The 25,247-nt window shown below is 36.1% G+C and overlaps 1 protein-coding gene across 3 annotated transcripts in view; it reads right to left on the bottom strand.

Moving 5' to 3' along the window:
* Positions 1-25,247, bottom strand: part of ANKS1B (ankyrin repeat and sterile alpha motif domain containing 1B) — a 325,146-nt gene that overhangs the window by 260,801 nt on the left and 39,098 nt on the right. For all 3 annotated transcript variants that reach the window (XR_011559489.1, XM_070755905.1, XM_070755906.1), the window contains exons 4-9: positions 24,548-24,844; positions 18,372-18,447; positions 15,744-15,845; positions 11,452-11,568; positions 7,864-8,033; positions 4,095-4,235 (exon numbers count right to left, since the gene is read on the bottom strand). Coding sequence is in view for 2 of the 3 variants with exons in the window: in XM_070755905.1 (XP_070612006.1) it covers positions 4,095-4,235; positions 7,864-8,033; positions 11,452-11,568; positions 15,744-15,845; positions 18,372-18,447; positions 24,548-24,844 (903 nt within the window). In the remaining variant the exon portion in view is untranslated. The remainder of the gene's footprint in view (positions 1-4,094; positions 4,236-7,863; positions 8,034-11,451; positions 11,569-15,743; positions 15,846-18,371; positions 18,448-24,547; positions 24,845-25,247) is intronic.

The raw sequence follows: 25,247 nt of genomic DNA on the forward strand, positions 1-25,247 counted from the left end.
TTGGAGTGAGTGCTAAAAGATAAATTTCCATTGTTGGAAGAAGTTACAACAGCAGAATTAAAACCTGAACTGAAAAAAATGTTTTTCTCAACTTTTGATATGTGTCTCTATTGACGTAAGAGATACAATGAATATGTGTCATTATTCTTTTGTGTTTTCATCCGCTTGGTTTTTTAATCTTCAATTTGTTTTCTATCTTGTAGATTTTTTGTTATATACTTCAGTTCTTGGGCTCATATTAGACAAAGCTAAGTTATACTTTTAAAAAAATTGTTATTACTATTTCAGCAGAAAAAATTATGGCTCCTGAGACTTGTATTTTTGACAACAGAAAAAACAAGTCAAGTAAACATTAGTATGTTGATCAGTTTTCCTTAGCCACAAATAATATTTTTTCAATCCATTTGGACAAAAGAACATGCCGTATAAATAGGAGGAAGAGTATTGTATTAATAAAATAATAATAATAATAAAATAAAATAGTGCAAAAATAGGATATTGATTCATGTTCAATTGAATAAAACTGTATAATGTATGTTATTGATATGTTTTAAGTTTTATGTATTGGTGCAAATATGGAAACTGTGGAGAAAAATAAAAAAAATCCTTTCACATACACACCAAAGAAAAATAATACGTATCACCTAAAACAAGATCACTACTACATTAAACCTGAAGTGATTAATAAAGCCAAGTGTCAGGTCTGAGTCTCTGGAGAGGGGCGGCATACAAATCTAATAAATAATTATGTGAAGTCCAAGGTGGGCCTGACACAGTTCCTTTCTCCAGATGCCATAGTAACAAACACAGGAAAGAATCAGGAATCCTGCATAGGATTGGTTCACATGACTGCACTTGTGGGTGTGGGGATGTGAGATGACCCAGATGTAATCTAAGGGATTCAGAGTTGGAATGTTTCCAGTCGAATCCAGACATGGCTGTTAATAAATCTTACCCAGTGAGAAGTACAGGCATGGAATTGATTTATTTCTCAAGCTATTTGGTTTGCTAACACCAAGTCCTCGGAGAGGGAAATCATATAAATCCAATAAATAAGTAAGTAAGTAAGTAAGTAAGTAAGTAAGTAAGTAAGTAAGTAAGTAAGTAAGTAAGTAAGTAAGTAAGTAAATAAATAAATAAATCAGACATGGTTATTTCTGTGAAAAGTTATGGATTCATCAAGGCAAACAGAAAATTTGACTACTGCGTTTTTTGTGTGTTACACATAGAAATTGTCTGGCCTTCCTGGAAATGTATATATTAAGGGAAGACTATAAACAGGATTGATATCTTTATATAACTTGTAATAATACATATAACATGGTTTCAATCTCCCATGGGCAGTTACGTACAATTAATTAACTTGGAGCAGTGCAGCGGTAAGATGTTGTCCGTGGCTTTGATCTTGGGGAAAGATAGATTTTTAAAGGTATTTTTCTGGTTCCCATGTGTCCCTATCCATTTTTTGTCATGTTTGGGCCAACCTTTTAATTTTCACCTGAAGCTCCATATCTTTTTGGTAAGCAGTTGTTTGTTTAAGTTATCAATTTAGTTAGAAATTAGGAGTTGTAAGGAAAACTCATATAATGCCAACTTTTGCTCTATAGTCTATTTCCAGGGAGAAGGAAAATTGTCTGTTAAAACTACAAGGGTCAGTCCAAAGGGAAGCGTTTAAACTTTAACTGAGCTGTTTTGCTGTTCCATTGGGTGCAGTGAGGATTGATTTCCATTTTTTTGTCTACACTGATTCCAGTGAATCATTCTACAATCTACTTCTATAAATTCCAACTTGTGTACCATAAAGAGTTTAGGCCAATGACTTGACCTCAAAAAGTTTTAATGCTGCAAGGATTAAGTGGTCTCCATTTGTGTAGAAGAAGCACCTAACAACATTTGAAAATCTAAGTAGTATCTTCACTACTGGTGATTCTGCTGTGTATTCCAGGTGCCTTTAAAGTGTGTAACCACCTCAAGGAATAGTAATCTGATCATTGGTGTAAAATTCAAAAATTTTCCCTAACAGTTCTATGGGCATAGCTTGATGGGGGTCATGTGACTGAATGGGCATGGCCAACTCAACATCACTCATGTCGAGGGGTGCCTCACCTGGCTCCTCCCCTCCCACCACTCCTCAGCATGAATGACAGGGAAATGGGGAGGGAGAATTTTCCTGCCTACCCTCCTTCCCTCTCAGTCTGTGCTGAGCATCAGGAATGGATGACAGGCAGGAAAATCCCCTTCCCCATTTTCCTGCCTTTCACAAAAACGGCTCCATTCCAAGACTTCAGCATTACAATCCTGGGATATGCTGAAGGCTCAGAACGCATCTGCTTCAGCACAGAATGACTTTATTTATTTTATTTATTTATTTATATTTATTTATTTATTTTGTCCAATACAAATTGAAAGTTAAAGAGAATAAAAACGTGTAGTAGTAAATATCAGGCAAAGGATAGAAGAAGAGATATGAGAATAGAATACATCAATGAAGAGTAGAAGAAGGATATATGGATGGGAGAGAAGATATATAAAATATAGGAGAGACAATTGGACAGGGGACAGAAGGCACACTAGTGCACTTGTGCTCGCCCCTTACTGACCTCTAAGGAATCTGGAGAAGTCAACAGTGAAAAGTCTAAGGGAAAAATGTTGGGGGTTGGGGGTTGACACCACGGAGTCTGGTAATGAGTTCCACACTTCAACAACTCGATTGCTAAAGTCATATTTTTTACAGTCAAGTTTGGAACGGTTGATATTAAGTTTGAACCTGTTGCGTGCTCTTGTGTTATTGCGGTTGAAGCTGAAGTAGTTGTTGACAGGCAGGATGTTGCTGCATATGATCTTGTGGGCAATACTTAGATCATGTTTAAGGTGTCGTAGTTCTAAGCTTTCTAGACCCAGGATTGTAAGTCTAGTTTCGTAGGGTATTTTGTTTCGAGTGGTGGAATGAAGGGCTCTTCTGGTGAAGTATCGTTGGACCTTTTCTAGGGTGTTGATGTGTGAAATTCGGTGTGGGTTCCAGACAGGTGAGCTGTATTCGAGGATGGGTCTGGCGAATGTTTTGTAAGCTCTGGTGAGTAGTGTGAGATTGCCGGAGCAGAAGCTACGTAGGATCAGGTTGACAATTTTAGAAGCCTTTTTGGCGATATTGTTTGGCCATCTCTTTCTGGGCATCTTGCGTGGTGGTACCAGCAAAAGGTGAAGGAAAAGGCATGGGGGAGGCAGTGGTGATCCCAATGCACAGGCACTTCTCTTGTCTCTTGGCTTGCAGGCAGCTGCACCAAACAAGCACCAGCACAGGGCAATCTGGATTGCCTGCCTTCTCCATGCCAGTGTTGCTGCACAAGCCTCCCGCAATCCTCCCAAAAAGAGGGAAAAAACAAAGCAGCTGGCCGTGGTGCTGCCAGGTTCAGGAAATTGGCCCAACAAGCAGAAACGCTGTGGCCTTGACATGCTTGCTTGCCTGCCTGCCATGCGGCTTTCCTGGCTGTGTCTGTGGCCAGCTTGCAAAGGCAAGCAAGCACCCAGGCTTGCAGGCAATGGTGCGGCCAACCAGGGGTGGTTTTTACCAGTTCGGATGATTGTCTCTACCTGCTCGCCTGAGCCGGTGCGAACCAGTTAAATTTCACCCCTGAACCTGCTCAATTTACTATTTCCTATTGTCCAGGATTATTGGGTTTCTCTCTTAGCAAACACCATAATTTTAGATTTTTCAAAGTTAAATCCAGGTCCTTTTGCTGCAGTATCAAAATATTGCTACTATCGCTATATATATTTGGGGTGTTATGGTGGCATTATCTGCATAGAGAGCTGTAGGGATTGAGGACCTTCACGTGAATTTTTTCATTTCTAGAAATTGAGTCAAATGTATGTTTAACATCTCAAAAGGCCATTAAGAAGGAGTTTTTCTTTTTACGGAGGTATTTTTGTGCAAAATGGAACCCCACCAATGGGATCTGTAATCTGATAGAGGCCACATGACAGCAATGGCATCCATTATTTAAACTTTTTAGGGAACAAGGTTCATGATGAAATTTTACAACATATTAATGGGAGGATACCCAAGCGTGATTTGTATCTAAAATGATAAATACCTGAGTAAGACTGGAGAATCCAAGATTTCTACATCCATTGCAAGGTGTCAGTGCTTCCCATAAACCTGTGGGTCCACAACTATTTTCAGTTCCACCCTCTTCTTCCTCTTCTGCTTGTTCCAGATTTGTGGAAGATGATCTCTGAGGACAGAGTAGCAGTATTTCCAAGCATAAGTGAATATGAATACAGTTGAATTATATAAGGGATTTTTTTTTACATCTAAAGGAAATATATCCATTAAAATAGGTCGTATTATATTAAAATTCAATATAATCCCACCTAAAATTATTCTCAATGATGTCATATGTTAACATGGTGGTTATGAGTTTACAACTTATAAATTGCTGCCTTTAAATAAGTGAATATTATAAATAAATCATTTCTGGAAACTCCCATGTTTTAGAAACACAGAAACAAATGTTTCTATATTTCCCATGTTTTGTTCATCACTTCTTGAATTCCTACTTCATTTTTTTATCATTGAATTTAACATGCTACTTTCTGAACTCTTTGAATTTCTTTCACTTAAATTACCACATTTTTCAAAGTATAAGATGCACCGGAGTATAAGATGCATCTAGATTTTAGAGGTGGGAAACAAGGAAAAAAGTATTCTGAACCAAATGGCGTAGTAATATATCATTTAATAAAATACCAGGGTAGCAGAATACTTTTTACAACCATGTACACTTTTTACAAACTTCAGACTTGACAGCTTTAAGACTTGTGGACTTCAACTCCCAGAATTCCTCCTCCAGGCATACTAGCTCAAAATGGGAGTTGAAGTTCACAGGTCTTAAACTTGCCAAGTTTGAATACCCTTGCACCCCTAATCCTTAACCCAGAGGTTTTCAAACTTGACAGATTTAATACTAGTGGACTTCAGCTCCCAGAATTCCTCATCCGGTCATGCTAGATGGGGTAATTAGAAGGCAAAAACAGCTCAATTTTTGCAAAAAATTGGCAGTTTTTCCTGTTTTTTCCCCCACAAAAATTGGGTGGGCAAAGAGTCTGGGGAGACTACAGACAGCTCTTGGGTGCTGGGGCCATTTTTTGCCTGTTTTTTCACAAAAACGGGCATTTTTGCCTTCCCCCAGTCCCCAGGAGCACTCTGCAGGTTCTCCAGACCCTTTCCCTACCCCATTTTTGCCAAAAAAACAGGCGAAAAACAGCATTTTTGCAATTTCCCACTACTCAAGAACTCTCTGCAGGCGGGGGCAGAAGTGCATTTGATGTATAAGATGCACCAACATTTCCACCCTCTTTTAGGGGGGGAAAGGTGTGTCTTATACAGTGGTGCATCTACTTATGAACGCCTCTAAGTACGAACCTTTCGAAAAACAAACCATGTGTTCAAGATTTTTTTGCCTCTACTCACGAACCATTTTCTACTTATGAACCCTCGCTTCTCTCTCGGCTGCTGTAGCCGAAACGGCACATCAGAGGAACTCTCTGCAGCCGCCCCATCCCACTGCCAAAATTCCCCCTCACTTACCGCTTCCTTCACCCCATCTTGCTTCAAAATCACCTCTCCATCCACCTCCGTTTCCCTCCGTTTGGTCCTCTATTCCCCGCTTCTCCTCGCTGCCTGTCTCCACTCCGTTTGTTTTCGTTTGGTCCTTCATTCCTCTCTATGTATCCTACAGCTTTCACGGAGGGTTTCCAAGCTCTCCTCTTCACAATTTGCTCTCTATGTGTCCTCCGTGAAAGTTGGAGGACACATGGAGAACAAACGGGGAAGAGGAGAGCTTATAAACTCTCTGTGAAAGCTGGAGGACACACGGAGAGCAAACAAGGAAGAGGAGAGTTTATAAACCCTCCGTGAAAGCTGGAGGACACATGGAGAGCAAACAAGGAAGAGGAGAGCTTATAAACCCTCCGTGAAAGCTGGAGGACACATGGAGAGCAAATAAGGAAGAGGAGAGCTTATAAACCCTCCGTGAAAGCTGGAGGACAGAGCAGCGAAGGAAGTGAAGGAAGCTTTCCTCTTCCCCATTTGCTCTCTATGTGTCCTCCAGCTTTCATGGAGGATTTATAAGCTCTCCTCTTCCCCGTTTGCTCTCCATGTGTCCTCCAGCTTTCACGGAGGGTTTATAAGCTCTCCTCTTCACTGTTTGCTCTCTATGTGTCCTCCAGCTTTCATGGAGGACACATAGAGAGAAAATGGGGAAGAGGAAAGCTTCCTTCACTTCCTTCACTGCTCTGGCTCGATAGTGGGCTGGGGTTAAAGGAGCCATAGCCCCATTAAGACAGGATTAGGGCTAAAGCCGGCCCAGCAGCCTGCTTTGGCTCTTAAGCCCCAGCGGAGGCCGTCAAGGAGGGCGGACATGTCAATCCCTGCATGTGTCAATCCACCCGTGAGGCTCCCTCCAGGCAACCTCCACTGTCTTTCACCCCCACCCGCTTCCTCCACCCGCCCCTGAACAAGAATCAGAATGCCAGCGTTGCTTAAATGCAATTCACAGATGAGTTCACATACATTATTCGCTTTTACATTGATTCCTATGGGAAAAATTCCTTCTATTTACGAACGTTTCTACTTACGAACCTGGTCACAGCACGAATTAAGTTCGTAAGTAGAGGTACAACTGTACTCTTAAAAATACAGTAATACTGTAATGTATCAAATTTTCATAAAGCATTAACTGGTTTTTTTATTATTATCTGAAACATGATTAGCATAATATTTTAAAAATAAGTTGATTATGGCTTCTGGATTGCATTTAATAATTTATGGTATTGTTTGTTTGTTTAGTCAATACATAATGTAGGTTTCTGAGGATATAATCATAGTAAAATACATCAATAAAAGAATAGAAGATAAGACATTAGGAATAATATGGAAGAAATAATCATTGGGAATAATAGCGTTCGTATACATGAGGCTAGCAGAAACGTAAGAGAGACGTTAGGACAGGAGACGGAAGGCACGCTGGTGCACTTATGCACACTTATGCACTTATTAGCTATCCTAAAGATTACACAACCCACAGCAGACTGTCAATGCATGGTATTTGGAGTCCGATCATCAGGGATTCTTTTGGATCCATACTACACCAAAACCTGCCAACCGCTTATAATAGGTTAACCAAGAAACATGTACAGTATTTGGAAGATCCTTCTATTGTATAAAATGGCTGATGCTCTTCTTTACTGGACCATACTGCCATCTACTGGAAGATGGTTAACTAAAAACAAAATCTAACTTGTAATACTTTAATTAAGAATTAGGTTTTAGTCATAGTTTTGTGGTCATATTTAGATATACTTAAATATTTTTGTTTAATGTTTAAAGTAAATACATAAGAATTGTACAGACAAAAGATAGAATTCACTATAATGCTGCAAATTGTTGAAAAGAGAAAAATAGATGTTGAATTTTTACTTGCTATTCTTATATCAGGGTCAATTCTAGATCTATGAGAATGGGTTGAAATATCTTTGCTGAAGAAAAAATTGTACGTATAGGAATTTATTTTAAAAAAAAGATGGATAGAATTTACAAAATTAAAACAAAACAAAACAAAGGGGCAGTAAATTCCCAGTAATTAGCTAAAAAAATCCTAAACCAATATAATGATTTCAGGGAGATATTGAAGAGTCTTGTTATGCCACTGCCACTTCAGTTTATCATATAATTTTTCATTATATTATTTTATGCAGGAAATAAGTGTTTCAGCAGATAAACATTTTAATATACAAAATATGAAACAGAACTAAATCATACTGTTAATCACTAGAATTTAAACTACATTCTTTCTCACTTACTATATTAGACTTGTCTTGGTTTCCATTTGCTACTGTTTCTTCTGATATCTTGCTGGCATCATCCAGATAATCATCTGATATACTGTGGCTCGTATCTTCTAAATAATCTTTTTCTTGGCACAGCTTGATTTCATCTAATAATTTTGATAATTCACCTGTCACAGCTTCACCTTTACAAGAGCCAAAATATAATAATCAGTTGCTAATAAAATAAAATAAGTCAATTTAAGATTCAAAGTGGGTTCTTCTTAGTGTAATCAAAGAGCAGAGGCAGGTGAAGAGTTAATTTCATAATTAGCATGTCCCATTTCCACCTCTTTTATGTGGATATTATCTGTGTTATTCTGATATCATTTGATGTAATATTACACACATCACAAATCTGGAAACTAACATGATTAAATAAAGTCACTCAATAGAATATGGATGCTGCTCAGTTGTTAATTCTAAATACAAAATTTTAAATCAATGTTCACTGTAAATTAAATTTTCAGAAATCCATTTCAAAACATTTTTCATTAAAATACTATTTTATTAACATTATTTGGAATTTCTATATGGATTTGGCACTTTGGGGATCATTTGCAAATAATCACAAGGGCAAAGTTCTCATACACATCTATCCATTGGTGTACAGGTCAGTGGTGGATTGCTGCCAGTTCAGACCGGTTCGCCCATACCGGTGGCAGAAATTTGCCTCCACTCACAGCCCCGAACCAGTCCTCCGGTCTGAAACAGCCTGCAAAGAACACTCTGCACATGCACAGAAGGTGCACTTCCGGTGCAAACTAGTAGGGAAGGTAAGTAAAACCCACCCCTGGTATGGCTCAATAAGCAAATTGGGAATCCAAAATAGAGCTACTGAATTATGACAGCTTTCAGGCTGAAATGCCTATTTCCAGGGGTTTTTTTTTCAAATATATAGAGTGAATTTATCATAATACTGTAGATTTTATTGTTTCCTTGTCAATTATTTTCTTTAAAACCAGTTATTTTGTTATGTCAATTATATTCAAAAATTCAAAAATGAATTTATTTTACTATAAAAATACTTCTTGTATGATTTGCATAGATTGATTATTGATGCTATTAAGTCAATGATGCTTAGCAACCACACAGACAGATTTTCCTTATTAGAATCTGTTCCTAACTTATTAGAATCTGTCCCCAACCTGTTCTGTGAATTCTTTAATGGGGCATTCCTCACCACTGTAACTGAGTCCATTCACCTTACTGCTGGGCATCCTGTTCTCTTTCTTTGACCTTTCCAAGCATCAGAACCTTCTCCCCCAAGCTAGGCTTCTCATAATATATCCCAAGTAAAATAATTTGACCTTGGGCATTTATTCCTCTAGTAACACTGGTGAGAACTCTGAGTATATTTGTTCTATGATCTATTTGTTTGTTTTATTGGTTTTCTGTGATATTTTCAAGAGTTTTCTCGAACATCAAAGTTTAAAGTCATCAATGCTCTTCCTATCTTGCTTCTTCAAACTCCAAATTTTGTTTTCATCAACTGTCACTAGGAACAGCACTGCTTGCATTATTCAGATCTTTGTAAGTTTACACATATCAAAGCATATACATAGCATTTCCAATACATACCTGGCTGCCTGACCAAGTACTAGTCTGTAGAATATGCCTTAACTATATGTTACTTTACTGTTGATGGTTGAGCAGGCTATTCACCATTTCAATATCTTTGTTGTCAATTGTAAGATTGGATTTTGTATCTATTGTCACTAGTTTGGTCTTGCGTATATTTAATTTTAATCCCATTTTTCATTGTGTCCGTTGCATTTTATTACTATATTTTATTATTTGCGGGTCCTTTGAATTTTCAGCTATTAGAGAAGTATCTTCAACTTAACCAAAGTTATTGATATTCCTTTATCTAGTGGTAAAATCACACTTTTCTTCTTCCAATTCAATTACCTATAATGTATATTCAGCATTTACACTGACTATACAGCCTCATTCTCTTTTACCAACCTGGAGTCAGTCTTTTTACCACGTTCTGCCTACATTAAGACCATCTGACCCATATATAACTTTCTCATCTGAACAATGAAATGTTCCAGGATTTCCATTTTATCTAAGTAATTCCTGGGTTTGACATGATCTGTTGAAGCTCTTTCTATAATGAAGCACATACTGATTTCTCTTTGGTGCTTTTTGGCTTCCTCAATTGTCCAACATATATCAGCATTAATGTCTGATGTTCCTCAGCTTTTTCTAAAGCCATCTTGAATATCTGGCATCTCCAGAGCTCTAATCTATAGTTGATGATTCTAAATATTACTTTACTGTGAAATTAAGGATATTATACTACAGTTTACATACTCTGCTAAGTTTCCTTTTTTGGTATTGAAATGTATATCGACCTCTTCCAGTCAATTGGCCATTGTATTGTTCTCAAGATTTATTGGCATAGATTGATTTGAGCTTTTACTGATTTTTCTTCTGTGCTTACCATATTTCTGTGGGCATTCCATCAATGGGATGGAACCCAGATTCCAACTGGGTAACGATTGAAGTGCTGTTCTAATTTTATTTTCTAAAGAGTCTTATAAAGTTGGGAATATCTTGTAAGGTATCTTTAATGTTGATATTAATACAGTATAATATTTCAGTATATTCCTTCCATCTTTGTTTTCCCTCCTTTGAATCAATTACTATTGGTCCACTGATATTTTTCAGAATATTATTGCTGAGTTCAGAGCTCTTTTGAAGGACTTTCCTTGTTTTTCCATATGTTTCCATCTTTGAAGTATGCATATGTTGCTGGATAGGTATTTGGATATGCAATAGTGACGAATACCTGTAGCTCGGGTGTAGGGTGATTTGGATAGCTTATTTCATTCATCCTTTCTTCTAACGTACTCAATAAGCTTTTCTACATTTATGTTTGTTTGGTGCTGAGGTTGGTAAAATGAGGACCCAGATTGTTGGGGGCAATATATTGACTTTGTAAACTGCTTAGAGAGGGCTGTAAAGCACTGTGAAGCAGTATATATTGCTAGTTACAGTAATTTAAATTTTTAAACAGGCTATATTGATATTGGTGTTGGTATAGCCACAAGAAGTCTAAGAAGTGGGAGAAAATGCTTTAAATTCAAGCTTTAAAAACTGTAACAAGATCCTTAGAACCTGATTTTGAGAAGAAGGTTGGCACATGTCCAATTTGCACTAAATGTGTTGCCATAGCCTACCCATTATTAAAATAATTCAGCGCATAAGCAAAGACTGTAGTAGCATAAACATCATTTTTATATAAGTAAAAAATGTTTGTTGACTACATAGAAAGGTTTTTAGGAGAAGTGTGTGATAATTTAGGATTACAATTTAACAAAATATGGTACGTAGCAATCAGTAGTGATTATTTAAACACAAGAATACTTAAAATCCAATGATGTAATATTTTTATAAAATTAACATTTTATAAGCAAATAAGGATATATTGATTTATTTTTATTACTACATCTCTAGTAGTTTGCAAAATAGGTACATATCATATTATGTTTTTTATTATTAACATTTAGTCATTTAACACATTTAACAACAAGCTTCTGAGACTAGAATATTTACTTTTACTTGTTTGTATAGGAGAATCTTCTGGGGATAAAACACTGGAATGGTGATCTGATACTAAATATTCTTCTATGGATTCCTCTGGAACTTCTGAATTTTCTTTTTCTATGTAATCTATGGTAAGAATACATCCCATAAATAAAATTTGAAAATTCATCTGACAGTATTTTTTGAATTCTTTATTTAATGTTCATGTTGTTTTTGTTATGTAACTTAATCTATTATAATTTATAACTCATGCAGCCAATTGTATATTTTCTGATTTTAATGGGGATGAGTTACAATTAAATATACTTTACTGCACTAAATAAATTAAAACTTCATTTTAGAAAATTTGATTCAGTAATACAGAAAACACATAAACCTTTATAGTGATAACATTGGAAAAATTATACATATCTTTAATAATTTTACTAAAAATATTTTGAATGTGTGCCTCTAGCTTTATCTTCACTCCAGGCAAATCCCTGAACAATTATATCATGTTTTCTTGGAAACATTTTTGGGATTTGCCATTGCCTTCTTCCTAGGGCCATGAAAGAAGGACTGGATTAAAGTCGTCCCCTTGGCTTCATGACTTTATGCAGGACTCAAGATCTCCTGATTTCTAGCCTGGAACTTTATTTTTTTTTTTAATCAATTTTTTTATTATTTTTCATAAAACAGACATACAGACGTACAAACATTAAACATAAAATGGGGATGTATTTCCCCGCTTCTTTTGAAAGTATACATTCAAATAGAGAAAAGAATACATAATCAAACATTTGTTAAATGTTAAAAAGTCTAGTAAAAAATTTTCAAATCTTAAATGCAATATTAGTACGGTATAAGTAAAAATGCTTAATATGTTATTTATGTGTAATATATTCATCTAATCAAACATTCAAACTAATCTCAATTACTAAGCATACATAAAACAAAATTTTTAATATATCGCTTGTGAGTAAACTACTGTGTCAAAATCATCAACAAATACATCTAATATTGTTATTACCTAAATAAAAACAGATCTATCTCTTATTTTTTCTTATCTAACCATTTATATATGTTGTTCCATGTTTCATAAAATTTTGTATCTTCTTGATCGTTTAATCGTCTTGTCATCATATCCATTTCGGCGCAATCTAATATTTTAGCTATAACTTCTTCTTTCTTGGGGATTTCCTCCCCCTTCCAGTTTTGCGCGTATATTATTCTAGCCGCAGTTAATATGTGTATGATTAAGTAAAGAGTTTCCTTCTTATAAGTCTGATTAGTAATTCCTAATAAGTAAAATTCCGGGGTGTTATCTATGTCATATTTTAATATTTCTTTTAATATCTTCTCAATCATCTTCCAATAAGTTTTAGCTTTGCTACATGTCCACCATTGATGGTAATAAGTTCCTATATCTTTCTTGCATTTCCAACACAGTGGGGATGTTTTAGGAAACATTTTAGCTATCCTGTTTGGTGGAAGGTGCCATCTATAAAACATTTTAATTTGGTTTTCTTTTAATGAAACTGACTTGGTCATTTTCCAATTATTAATCCAGACTTTTTCCCAAGTATCTATATCTATTTCCTTGCCTATATTTCTGCACCATCTTATCATGGTATCTTTTAGAGTCAACTCTATATTTTTGTGAGCGATAAGAAATTTATATATTTTCCCTATCATTTTTACTGAATTATTAATAATTAAATGACTTAGCAAATTCTTACTTTTATTAAAAGTATAAAGAGTTATGTCCTTCTGGTATCTGGATCGAATCTGGGCATAATGCCACCAATCTATTATTATCCCTTCTTCTTGTAGTTTATTCCTAGGCTTTAGCTTCATCTGATCATTTAATAATTCTTTATATCTATAAAATATTTTCGTGTCTTTTATAGATTTTGGATGTGTTATTGCTTCTAGGGGGGCTATCCATTCTGGAACATTTAAGAAGTGATTTTTCTTTATGTCCTTCCAAACCTCTAGTAAATACTTCCTTAATGTGTGTCTTTTAAAATATGAGTGATTTTTTTCCTTGTCATACCATATAAATGCATGCCAACCCAGCATAAGATCATGTCCTTCTAAATTTAATATTCTTTTATTCTCTAAGGTTATCCAATCTTTAATCCATGTTAAGGCGGCGGCCTGATAATATAATTTCCAGTTTGGAAGACCAAATCCTCCTCTTTCTTTAATGTCTTCCAAACAGCTTATTTTTATCCTTGCTTTTTTCCCTTGCCATATAAATTTTTTAACTAAGTTTGTCAAAGTTTTGAAGAAAGTTCCCCCTGGGTTTATTGGAATTACCTGAAAGAGAAATAAAACCTTAGGCAGAATATTCATCTTGATTGTGGCAATTCTTCCTAAAAATGATATTTTCAGGTTATTCCATGTTTCTAAATCTTTTTTAATTTCTGATAATAATTTTATGTAATTATCATTTTTTAAAGTTATTGTTTTCGCTGTTAAATTTATTCCTAAATATTTTACTTTCTTTACGGTTTTTATTCCAGAAATATTTTCTAATTTAGTTTCTTGTATTTTATTCATATTTTTGGTTAAGAAAGAAGTTTTGCTTTTATTTATCTTTAAACCTGCTACCTTTCCGTATTGTTCAATAGTTTGCAATAAAGAAGGGACAGTTGTTATCGGTTCTTCAATTATAAACGTTAAGTCATCTGCAAAAGCTTGGAGTTTGTAAGTTTCGTCCCCTATAGTTAAACCTTTTATTTCGGAATCCGCTCTTATTTTAATTAATAAAGTTTCAAGTGTCATAATAAATAACAATGGTGATATAGGACATCCTTGACGAACTCCCTTGTTTATATCAAGTGCTTGTAATTGGTTATTATTTAATATTATTTTAGTCGTTTGTTTTGAGTATATAGTATCTATTAAATTAACAAATTTTGAGCCAAATCTCATTTTGTTTAATTGCATTTTTATAAATGTCCAGTTAACGTTGTCAAAGGCCTTTTGAGCATCTAAGAACATTAAGGATGCTGTCTTATCTGGATGTTGTTCATAGTATTCTAATGTGTTTATTACTGTTCTAAGGTTATTTTTAATTTGTCGCCCTGGTAGAAATCCATTTTGGTCTTGATGTATTATTCCATTTATAATTCTAGCCTGGAACTTTAAAACCACCAAATCAAACAGGCTCTCAAGCAAATATATTTATATTGTAATGTTAACCATATAAACCAGACCTGGGCAAGACCCAGGGGCCACATGCGGTCCGTCCACTGTCTATGACCGGCCTGCGGAGGCCGGTTTCCACCTGCGCGCACAAATGCGCGTGCAGGCAAAATCCAAACACTGCACAGTGGAATCGGATGGCCTCGCCACCTGCAAAAGCCAAGCAAAATCCAAACACCGCGCACCATTTCCAAACGCCATACAGTGGAGTCAAACGGCCTTGCCACCTGCGAGGGGAAAAGGACGGTCATGTCGTGCCTGCCTGTTGCTTGGCTGACTGCCTAAACCAGAGCTCTAGCCTCGCTCTCTCCACCTTTCGCGTAAGTTGACTTAACCTTCTTTGGGCATTCGAGACGGAGAGAGAAAGAGAAAGAAAGAAAAGGGAAAGAGAGGGAGGGAAAGAGAAGTGGAGAGGAAGGAAAGAAAGAAGGAAGGAGAAATGGAGGGAACAAGGAAGGAAGGAAGGAAAAAGGAAGGACGGAAGGAAGGAAGGAAAGAAGGAAGGAAGGAAGGAAGGAAGGAAGGAAGGAAGGAAGGAAGGAGAAATGGAGGGAACAAGGAAGGAAGGAAGGAAAAAGGAAGGACGGAAGGAAAAAGGAAGGACGGAAGGAAGGAAGGAAGGAAAGAAGGAAGGAAGGAAGGAAGGAGAAATGGAGGAAGGAAGAAAGGAAGGAAGGAAGGAGAAATGGAGGGAGGGAGGAAGGAAGGAAGGAGAAATGGAGGGAGGGAGGAAGGGAGGAAGGAAGGAGAAATATATAATATAATATAATATATAATTATATATATAATATATATTATATAATATATAATTATAATTTATAATTATAATATAATTAACTCAGTTCTACCCAATAATATACAGTATTGGGTAGAACTGAGTTAATTATATTAGTCCGGCCCTCTAAAACCATCCCAATTTCTCATGCGGCCCCCTGGCAAAATTAATTGCCCACCCCTGATATAAAGTAATGAGTTTAAAAGTACCATGTACCAAATACGCTTAAATGGTAATTTTAATATACAATATGAAAACAATAATATTACAAATATAATTGAGATTTTTATAATTTAATTGTTTTTATATGATTTACATGATATAACTGACTAACCTTGAAGCAATGCAGCAATTTGGAGTGACTGTTGTGATGGATGTTCTTTCAGAATATCTAAAACTGTTCTGCCTAAGTTGTCCTTTATATTGGCATCAATTCCTGAAACAAATACACAGAATAGAAAATAGGAAAAAAAGGATATAATATAGAAATTTAATAATCCATTCTCCAAATCCAAATTTTCTGCCTAGATAGTGAGCAAAATATGAGATCAGCAGAGAGGTATTCAGCCAACAGACAGATAGATCTCTCCAGTTAGTCCAAACCTGTGCTTAATAAGCATTGCTGTTTTGCCAGCAACAGGCCTTGAATATCCTGGGTAAGAAAAATGACTTAATTCTTCTGGATCTAAGGCACTTGATTTCCTATATTTCATTTCATTTCATTTTATTGGATTTGTATGCCGCCCCTCTCCGTAGACTCGGGGCGGCTAACAACAGTGGTAAAAACAACATGCGACAATCCAATACTAAATAGCTAAAAACCCTTATTTTAAAACCAATCATACATACATACAAACATACCATACATAAATTGTAGAAGCCTAGGGGGAAAGAATATCTTAATTCCCCCATGCCTGACGACAAAGGTGGGTTTTAAGAAGCTTACGAAAGGCAAGAAGGGTGGGGGCTATTCTAATCTCTGGGGGGAGTTGGTTCCAGAGGGTCGGGGCCGCCACAGAGAAGGCTCTTCCCCTGGGTCCCGCCAAAGGGCATTGTTTAGTCCTATCATGTGGGAACTGTTCTCAGTATTTTTTCTTGCATTAAAATCAACTGGTTGGGTATTCAAACAGTACTGTCAGTAATTTAAGAAAAATAAACTATTGTATTCACAGAAATACAAAGATAGATAAACACATATATCATTCAGCTCTACCCAAGCTAAACTAGCTGGACTTTGGAATTGTTAGATAAATACCTTTCCCATTTGCTCTATATTATTTTGAAATAAATGTTCTCTAGTCTAGAACATACACCCAGATACTTCAAGGCTGATTATTTTATTAAAAGGCAACAACTTTGCATTCAAAACATTTACTTTTTGTCTCATGCAGATATAATTAGTTAGCCTTCTCAAAATGTTATGAATGAACTATATAAATGCCAATGCCTAAGAAATGTAAATATTTTCCAAATCTCTTAAGTCACCTAACATATTGTAACTAAACACCAGTTATGCAGTTATGCCCCTTCTAATATCAGCAACTCTTCATAATCATTCATGTCCTGATCACCTCAGGATTTGACTACTGCAACAGGCTGCTCTTGAAAACCACCCAGATGCTTCAACTGATTCAGAATGGAGCAGTGAAGGCAGTGATGGGCATTTGTTCCTGCTGTTCTTGTTGCAGCATAGTCAGTATGCATAGTCAGCAGACATACCAATACTCCTGCCTCCTATTTACCCAGCTGGCTTTCCTGTCTAAGGGAACCTAGGTCAGCACCCTAACTGTTATATCAAAGTGGCCATGTAATATATTTGCTTCATGAGCTGCCCTGGTTGCCAGTTTGCTTCTGGGTATGATTGAAAGTGCTGGTCACTACTAATAAAGCCTTATATGGCATAGGGCCTGATTACATGAAGGATCATCTGTCTCCAATAGTATCTGCCAGCTTTGTCCAATCAGACAGGTTGATATATTTTGGTATCATTTGCTTAAACAATGCCATCTACCAAAACCCAAAGCACAACTTCTCTGTAGCAGCACTTGCCTTATAGAATGACATTCCCAAGGAGATTTGAACTAAAGTTTCAAAGGGCCTGAAGGCCTAATTCTTGATGTCATTTGCTTAAACAATGATGTTAGTCTCTGGCAAGTGTGTGACTAAAGCCCTCTACAGTAAAATCTCTGGTCACAACTGTTAAATCAGGAGACTGGAGACCACGGGCTAATAATCAGCTCTTTACTAGCACACACAAATAGAAGTGATCAGTTCAGCTCTCAGTCTCCAACTGGGAGAATGACTTAAAACCGCGGCTATTTATACTTTTCAAAAAAGCGGGAAACTTTTGACAGTTCGTTGAAATTGGCGGCAAGTCTATTTGACTTGCCGCGTCTTACCCAATCAGCGCTCATTTAACAAAACGGTTTTCAGAGACATAACAACAACCATACATTGCAAACCGATTTAGTTGTGACCCAAACCTAATTTTGGAAATTTGGTGCTTACAAAAAAAAATGGGGTAGAAGGGAAAATCAGCCATAGGGAGTGGGACGTGAATTTTTTGGTCAGAATCTGATTTGGTTGTGGTCAATAGCATTTGTAACCAGAGGTTCTACTGTATTTCTCTTTCTTTGTTTCCATCCAAGTTTGTTATCCAAACCACCTTTGTTCTTTTTTTGTTTTGTGTTGTTTTATTCTTTTAATATTTAATAATTTCACACCATCCAGTGCCACTGAAAGTCAAGTGATATATAAATTTAATAGACAAACCAATTATTCCTAAAATCTAATACCTACTTGATTAAAGATAGTAAAAAATTCCCGAGTCAGGTCATTGTATAAAAAATCATTTGGAACGGGATAAAAACAGAAAACTGGTTTCAAAGAAGTTTAAATAACATTTTAAATGATTAAAAATAATTTAAAATAACTAAAAATCAGTTGGGCAATCATTATTTACCTGTTTCTAAAAGAATGCGTACAACATCTACTTTTCCAAATAAAGCTGCTTCATGTAATGCACTCCCCTTTTCCGTCTAGAAAAAGAAAACATTAATAGAAATTATTATGTAAAGTAATCTAATTATGACAATCAGAAATAATTGTAATAATCAACATTAATTACAGAGGTATCATAGACTAGGGTTTAATAAATAATAATACAAACTCTAGAATATGGCCCATGAGAATCAATACAATGGAATGATAATATCAATATTCATGAATACCACATTCAAAACATGAATTATTAACTGCTTCACTGATACCTGATTTTAACACTACTTAGAACAATGATGAACAACTTTTTGATGCCAACCATCACATTTAACAATAAATAGAATGCGAAATAGTTAAAATGGCAGATTCTTAAAGAAATGATTACTTTCTTTCTTTTTAAAAAACAATGTTAAGCTTACTTTGAGAACTTTGTGAGACAGAATGTGAATGGACAACATGTAGAAATGTATGATTTTAATAAAGTTTTATAATATAATACTCCTACTTTTGAATGATAAGAACTGCCTGAATGAAAGAAAGACATGAAAAGCCGTATGCCAGCAATTTTATGATTGTAGTAACAATCAGACCTTCTGTCATACTGAGCAAAACGGAAAAGAAATAATTGAACTTGGAGCAGAAATTGTACATAAATATTCTACACCATCAACTTTCCCCCTATGGCTCCCTTTCCTGACTGGTCATTCAGCAGAATCTAACCAAGCTCTATTGTAGATTTTTCTTTAAATGAAGTAGTTCACTTCCTTACTCTACTGTAGACAGTTTCTTTTTTATTATTTGCAACATAAATTATCTTAACTTTATGATGCTTAAAATATCAGGAAGACAATTAAGAGTGGCAGGAGGTAATAAAATTCCCCAATCAAAACAGGACAGAAAAGGATTGAGTGCATGTCAAGATTTGAACATTTTCTGCCTTTCAGTGTACAATGTTTTCAGAATTTGGAATTGTTTCCATGGTAAAATTAAAGTACTACTGTCACCCTGAATAAAAATAATTATGTGGGTTTTTAAAAAATTATTTTAATCCATGTAAACATAAACAACAAAAGCAATAATTGTTCATTATGCACTTTTCCAAATATATGTACCAAATCATTTAGTTAGGCACCCAAATATTATTAAAATCATTAATACAGTACATTAACTACAGCAGAATAAATATGCTGTTATATCATTAGAATATGGAAACCAAATATGTCTATTCCCTACCTCCAAAAAAAGGGTATGCAGGACACAGCAGTTAATAATAATAATAATAATAATAATAATAATAATAATAATAATAATAATAATTTATTGGATTTGTATGCCGCCCCTCTCCGCAGACTCGGGGCGGCTAACAACAATAATAAATACAACATGTACAATCCAATAATAAAAACAACTAAAAACCCCTATTATAAAACCAAACATACACACAAACATACCATGCATAACTTGTAATGGCCTAGGGGGAAGAGCTATCTCAATTCCCCCATGCCTGGCGGTATAAATGAGTCTTGAGTAGTTTACGAAAGACAGGGAGGGTGGGGGCAGTTCTAATCTCCGGGGGAGTTGGTTCCAGAGGGCCGGGGCCGCCACAGAGAATGCTGTTCCCCTGGGGCCCGCCAAACGACATTGTTTAGTCAACGGGACCCAGAGAAGGTCAACTCTGTGGGACCTTATCGGTCGCTGGGATTCATGCGGTAGCAGACGGTTCCAGAGGTAATCTGGTCCATTGCCATGTAGGGCTTTAAAGGTCATAACCAACACTTTGAATTGTGACCGAAAACTGATCGGCAGCCAATGCAAGGCACGGAGTGTTGAAGAAACGTGGGCGAATCTTGGAAGCCCCATTATGGCTCTCGCGGCTGCGTTCTGCACGATCTGAAGTTTCCGAACACTTTTCAGAGGTAGCTCCATGTAGAGAGCGTTGCAGTAATCGAACCTCGAGGTGATGAGGGCATGAGTGACTGTGAGCAATGACTCCCTGTCCAAATAGGGCCGCAACTGGTGCACCAGGCGAACCTGGGTAAATGCCCTCCTCGCCACAGCCGAAAGATGATGTTCCAATGTCAGCTGTGGATCGAGGAGGACGCCCAAGTTGCGAACCCTCTCTGAGGGAGTCAGTAGTTCCCCCCCCACAGGCTAATGGACGGACAGATGGAATTGTCCTTGGGAGGCAAGACCCACAGCCACTCCGTCTTGTCTGGGTTGAGTTTTTGTCACTTGTCTCAGCTTCTGCTAACCTAGCATTTCAAATGCATTCAAAGGCAAATAGATGAACAGGTATCACATATAAGCATGCAGGAAGGTTACAGCATTCTGATTTTTGCCTTATGTTTTGTGCTGTGGCATGATTCTTGTTGGCCACATGATCATGGAAACATCTCCAGATAATATTGGCTTACAAAACAGAGATGAGCATTGCCACTTAAAGTCGTTCATAACTAGGGGATAAAGCCTCTACCTTTACCTTACTCATTGGAGCACATTCCAATTCTTGCTTATGATTATTATTAAGACTTAGTGACAGAACCTGTGTAGATCCACTATATCCTGTGTGCTTCAAGGCAGCCAGAAATCCCTACACAAAATTGGACCAGCTTGTATAAATATGGTAGGACCAGACCAGGTCATCCAGGATTGTATTTAAGAATCCTTCCTGGAACTGAACTAGAAGCTCTATATCATTCTGGGTCTTTTGTTATTTGTTTGAACCCAGAGGTGCATTGTACCATAGCATGCGGTACATCCTTCAATTTGCAGATAAGGTCTTTAGAAGTATGAAAATATTCTCCAGTTCTGTAGTATGGTATTTTCAGCTACAAGGTGTATGCTAGCCTTAATTAGCTGCAGCTTCATATTTTTTTTTGACTGATCAAATATAAGATCCTTTTTAAAAGTCATTTATTTTATTTGTCAAGCATGTACAAGGTAGTAGGTATTGGTATAAATATAAACATTAGAAAAGTTTGGAAGAATGAGGCTGGTAAACAAACTTTCTCAGCCCAAATTCTAGAGCAAGGACACATATTTGAACCCTTGGCAGATATAGTAGGTACAGTATAGATTTGTCAGGAGCTAGAGTCAAGCATATACTGCAATAGCATTTGGGTCTGAGGCATCTAAATTTACTGGATTTCCCATCCTAAATTTTCCAAGATTTCAATTCTTCTTTTTTCCTTCCCTCCCTATAATGCTATTTTTCCAGGAAGATTCCAAGAAGAAATACGTTGTACTACCATTTCTTTGTATGTATTTATACTCAATAAAGGAATTAAGTTAATTCAGAGATTAGCCATTTAGTACTCTTAGCGTCAATTCTAGAAGGATTAAGTCATTTGTATATGTATTCTGATCTAATTACACCTCTGCAGTTTTCCAGATGTTCTCCTAGCCTTCAAAAATTGGGCAATAAGATTTGAAGAGCCAATCTAAAGCTCTCCAATGTGCTAAAGTAGAAAAGAATAAGCATAACAGAAAAAATTACCTGAACTTCCTACCACAAGAAAAATTCACAGAATCTTGGGGAAACTCACATGTGGCAGTACAGATATAAACATGGTTTTTAAAATGAATAGTTGATTTCTCTCCATACAAAAAGATTACAACGTGACTTAACAAAGAATGGAAATCAGAGCTGCAGTGAAATTTACTGTACGTTCTGTACAAAATAAATTATTTTAAACATTGAATAACAGCCAATTGTTTAAATTGTACAAAGGAAAATGCTCTGAATAAAAGGTAACCCTTTCTTCTCAAAAATACATTTTTGGAGTATTCTTTAATTTGATCTTTATAGCCAAGCTTCGTCTTATTTTTCCTTGACTTGGGGACACCAAGATGACTTGGGGACATTCTAATAATTCAGCCTGACCAGGTGATTTGGATTCAGATGAAATTATTATGAATCCAGACCAGAGGTCCTCAAACTACGGCCCGCGGGCCACATGCGGCCCACGAGGCCATTTATCCGGCCCGCCAGTGAGTGACAAGAGCACAGGGAAAAGAGAGAGAGAAAGAAAGAAAAGGGAAACAGAGGGAGGGAAGGAGAAGTGGAGAGGAATGAAGGAGGGAAGGAAGGAAAGAAGGAAGGAAGGAGAAATGGAGGGAACAAGGAAGGAAGGAAGGAAGAATGAAATGAATGGAGGGACAGAGGAAGGAAGGACTGTTGGGGGGGTAATTTTTTTAAATTTTTCTCTCAACATACATTCAAACAACACAGTGTACCATCTAATTTTCCATGAATAACTAATGTTAGTAACTAATATCAATCATCAAAAAAGTTGCAAAAGGTTTTTTTTCTAATTTTGTCATCCAGTTACATTCATTTTCTTTTAATTAAATTCTCTCCTTAATGTTCCTTCAAAAAGTGCAACACCAATTATATTTCTAACTTATTAACCATTATGCCAAAGTGCTTCCTTCTTTCTTTATACATTTTTCATAAGCCAAGAAAACCTTGGATAGCCAATCAGATGTTAACAAAAGAAAATTAAAAACAAAACATAAACATATATGAATTTCAGATCTTCTCCCCCCTCTAAATAGTATGTTTTCACTGTGTTTTTTACTTTAAAACAAGGTATGTGCAGTGTGCATAGGGATTTGTTCATAGTTTTTTTATATAGTCTGGCCGTCCAACAGTCCGAGGGACAGTGAACTGGCCCCCTGTGTAAAAAGTTTGGGGACCCCTGATCCAGACCATCAGGTCTAGCCAACACTAAATTCTAATTCTTGGTGGCAGCCTCTGTCCCTTGAAACCAAGCCCCTTACCCCTAATATATGAACACTTTAAGGCCTTTTTAAATAAAAATAAAAAAGTAAGTACTTATTCCATGCTCAGGATGAGCAGCGTTCCCAACTGGTAAATTTTAATCCTGGAAGTTTGCTTTGGTAGTGTGTCATATTTTTCTTTTGTATTTTTGTTTAATAATTATGTGTGCAGTCTAGGCTCTCGTGCTTAAATTAAACCGTGATATAAAATTTAATTTATTAACTGATTACATATAACTAATCTAAATAAATTGAACATGGCTCATATGTGCTCTGGTGAGAGAGATCCGATGAGTTTCTACCAAATCTATCAATTTGACAGCCCATATATGCTCATACAATTCTCTCTCCAGCCTTGGAATCACTGGTTTCTGTCTTACAAGTGTCACTTCTAACAAAGGCCATAATTTACAAAAGCAAATTCTATTATTATTTCATTGGAAATATAATGTTGCATGACCAGCAGTTCAGGTCAATCATTGCTCAATCACTGGACTTAAAAGTTCTCAAACTAAAAGTTCTCTTTTTCTCTATCAAACCCACTCATATGTTTTTATTGTAAACTGCAATAGACAGTTTTTCTGTTGTATATATCTTGATTCTAAATCATAAGCAGGTAAATTATTATCTAGTCACATCCTGTTCTTTACCCCTAGCTGTGAAGCTAGGCTTTGAATATAGGATTCAGGATTTGGAGGACTAGGATTTTTAGTCATAACTGACAGAAAATCCTTGGCAGTCAAGTCTAGTCAATCCTTTTCCCTGGAAGCTCACTATCACTGAGCCAGAATTAGAGAATATCTAATGTATTGAAAGGTGATGCCAGGCTATCTGCTTCCTCTTGGCTCTGAACTATTTGAAAAACGCTAAAGAAAATCTAGACTGCAACAAAGAATGATTCTGGCTGTTAATACAATTCTGGCCTGCCTATCAATATTAGGGGAGAAATAAGTCACCATAAAGATTAATTTTAGAATCTTTCTCTACATGGCTGGTAAAATGATTACGGTAATCAGTACAGCAAGTTTTAGTACAGTTGTAAAACTTTAATTATCTAGCACTAGGTGTCTGTTGTACACGTTTTAAGAGAGTGATGGATGGTGCATTCCTAAATCAGATTTGAGTCACAAATTTGCTTTTTACAAGAGTCTAAATATTACTGAGCTTGCCCCACTCAAACAATATTACAAAACATAATTTAGTTGAGGGCAAAAACCATTTGTTACACCCAAACTTCAAGTTATAAGTTGTCCTTATTATTTGCCATTATGAATGTGTTAAATGTAAGACTATAGGTTCCTATGATTTGCCTGCCTTTATTTAAATAGAGCAACATTTTTTTAAAAAACTACTAACTTGGCAGCTGACATCCATTCCAGCTTCTAGCAGCTCTTGTACCACAGCTTTATGGCCATTACGTGCAGCAAGATGTAAAGGAGTATGCTTTCTTGTGTTACAGCTCATCAGATTTGGATATGCATTGATTATCATCTTCACCACCCGCAGTCGGCCATATAAAGCTGCCAAATCCAATGGAGTTTCTAATTTGTTGTTTCTTATTGTGGGATCTGTAAGTTCTCCAAGCAAAATAGCAACCACTTCTGAATGTCCATATTGAGCAGCACAGTGCAGAGCTGTTTCATTTTCATTGTTCTGTTAAAAGAGAAAAAAATTAAATGTCTTCTCCAGAATACTATGATCCAATACAATTGTTTCTGAGGCATGTTTTTAATGCATTGAGCCGATCTAGCAGCAAATCAAAAATTAGTTTTGCTAATAGCCTTTAGATGAGTTCGTTCTGTTACCTCTGTTTCTCTTGTTTTCTAAATGATGCAATCTGTTCATTAGAAAGAGAAACAAAATCTTGATTGCATATAAAGTCTCGTTTGAAAACGTATCTGCATATTTTGCTCAAATGTAATTTTTACAAGGGTGAATCAAAAAAGTAATGCAATTTTCTTTATTGCAGGTGAAGTTTTTGATAAAAAATACCTGCATTTTTTTCCAGTCCTAAATAATTATATCATTTACATTCTGAAATATTTTGTTTCTTTCT

This window comes from Erythrolamprus reginae, chromosome 6, assembly GCF_031021105.1.
Source record: "Erythrolamprus reginae isolate rEryReg1 chromosome 6, rEryReg1.hap1, whole genome shotgun sequence".
Classification (NCBI taxonomy): Eukaryota; Metazoa; Chordata; class Lepidosauria; order Squamata; family Dipsadidae; genus Erythrolamprus; species Erythrolamprus reginae.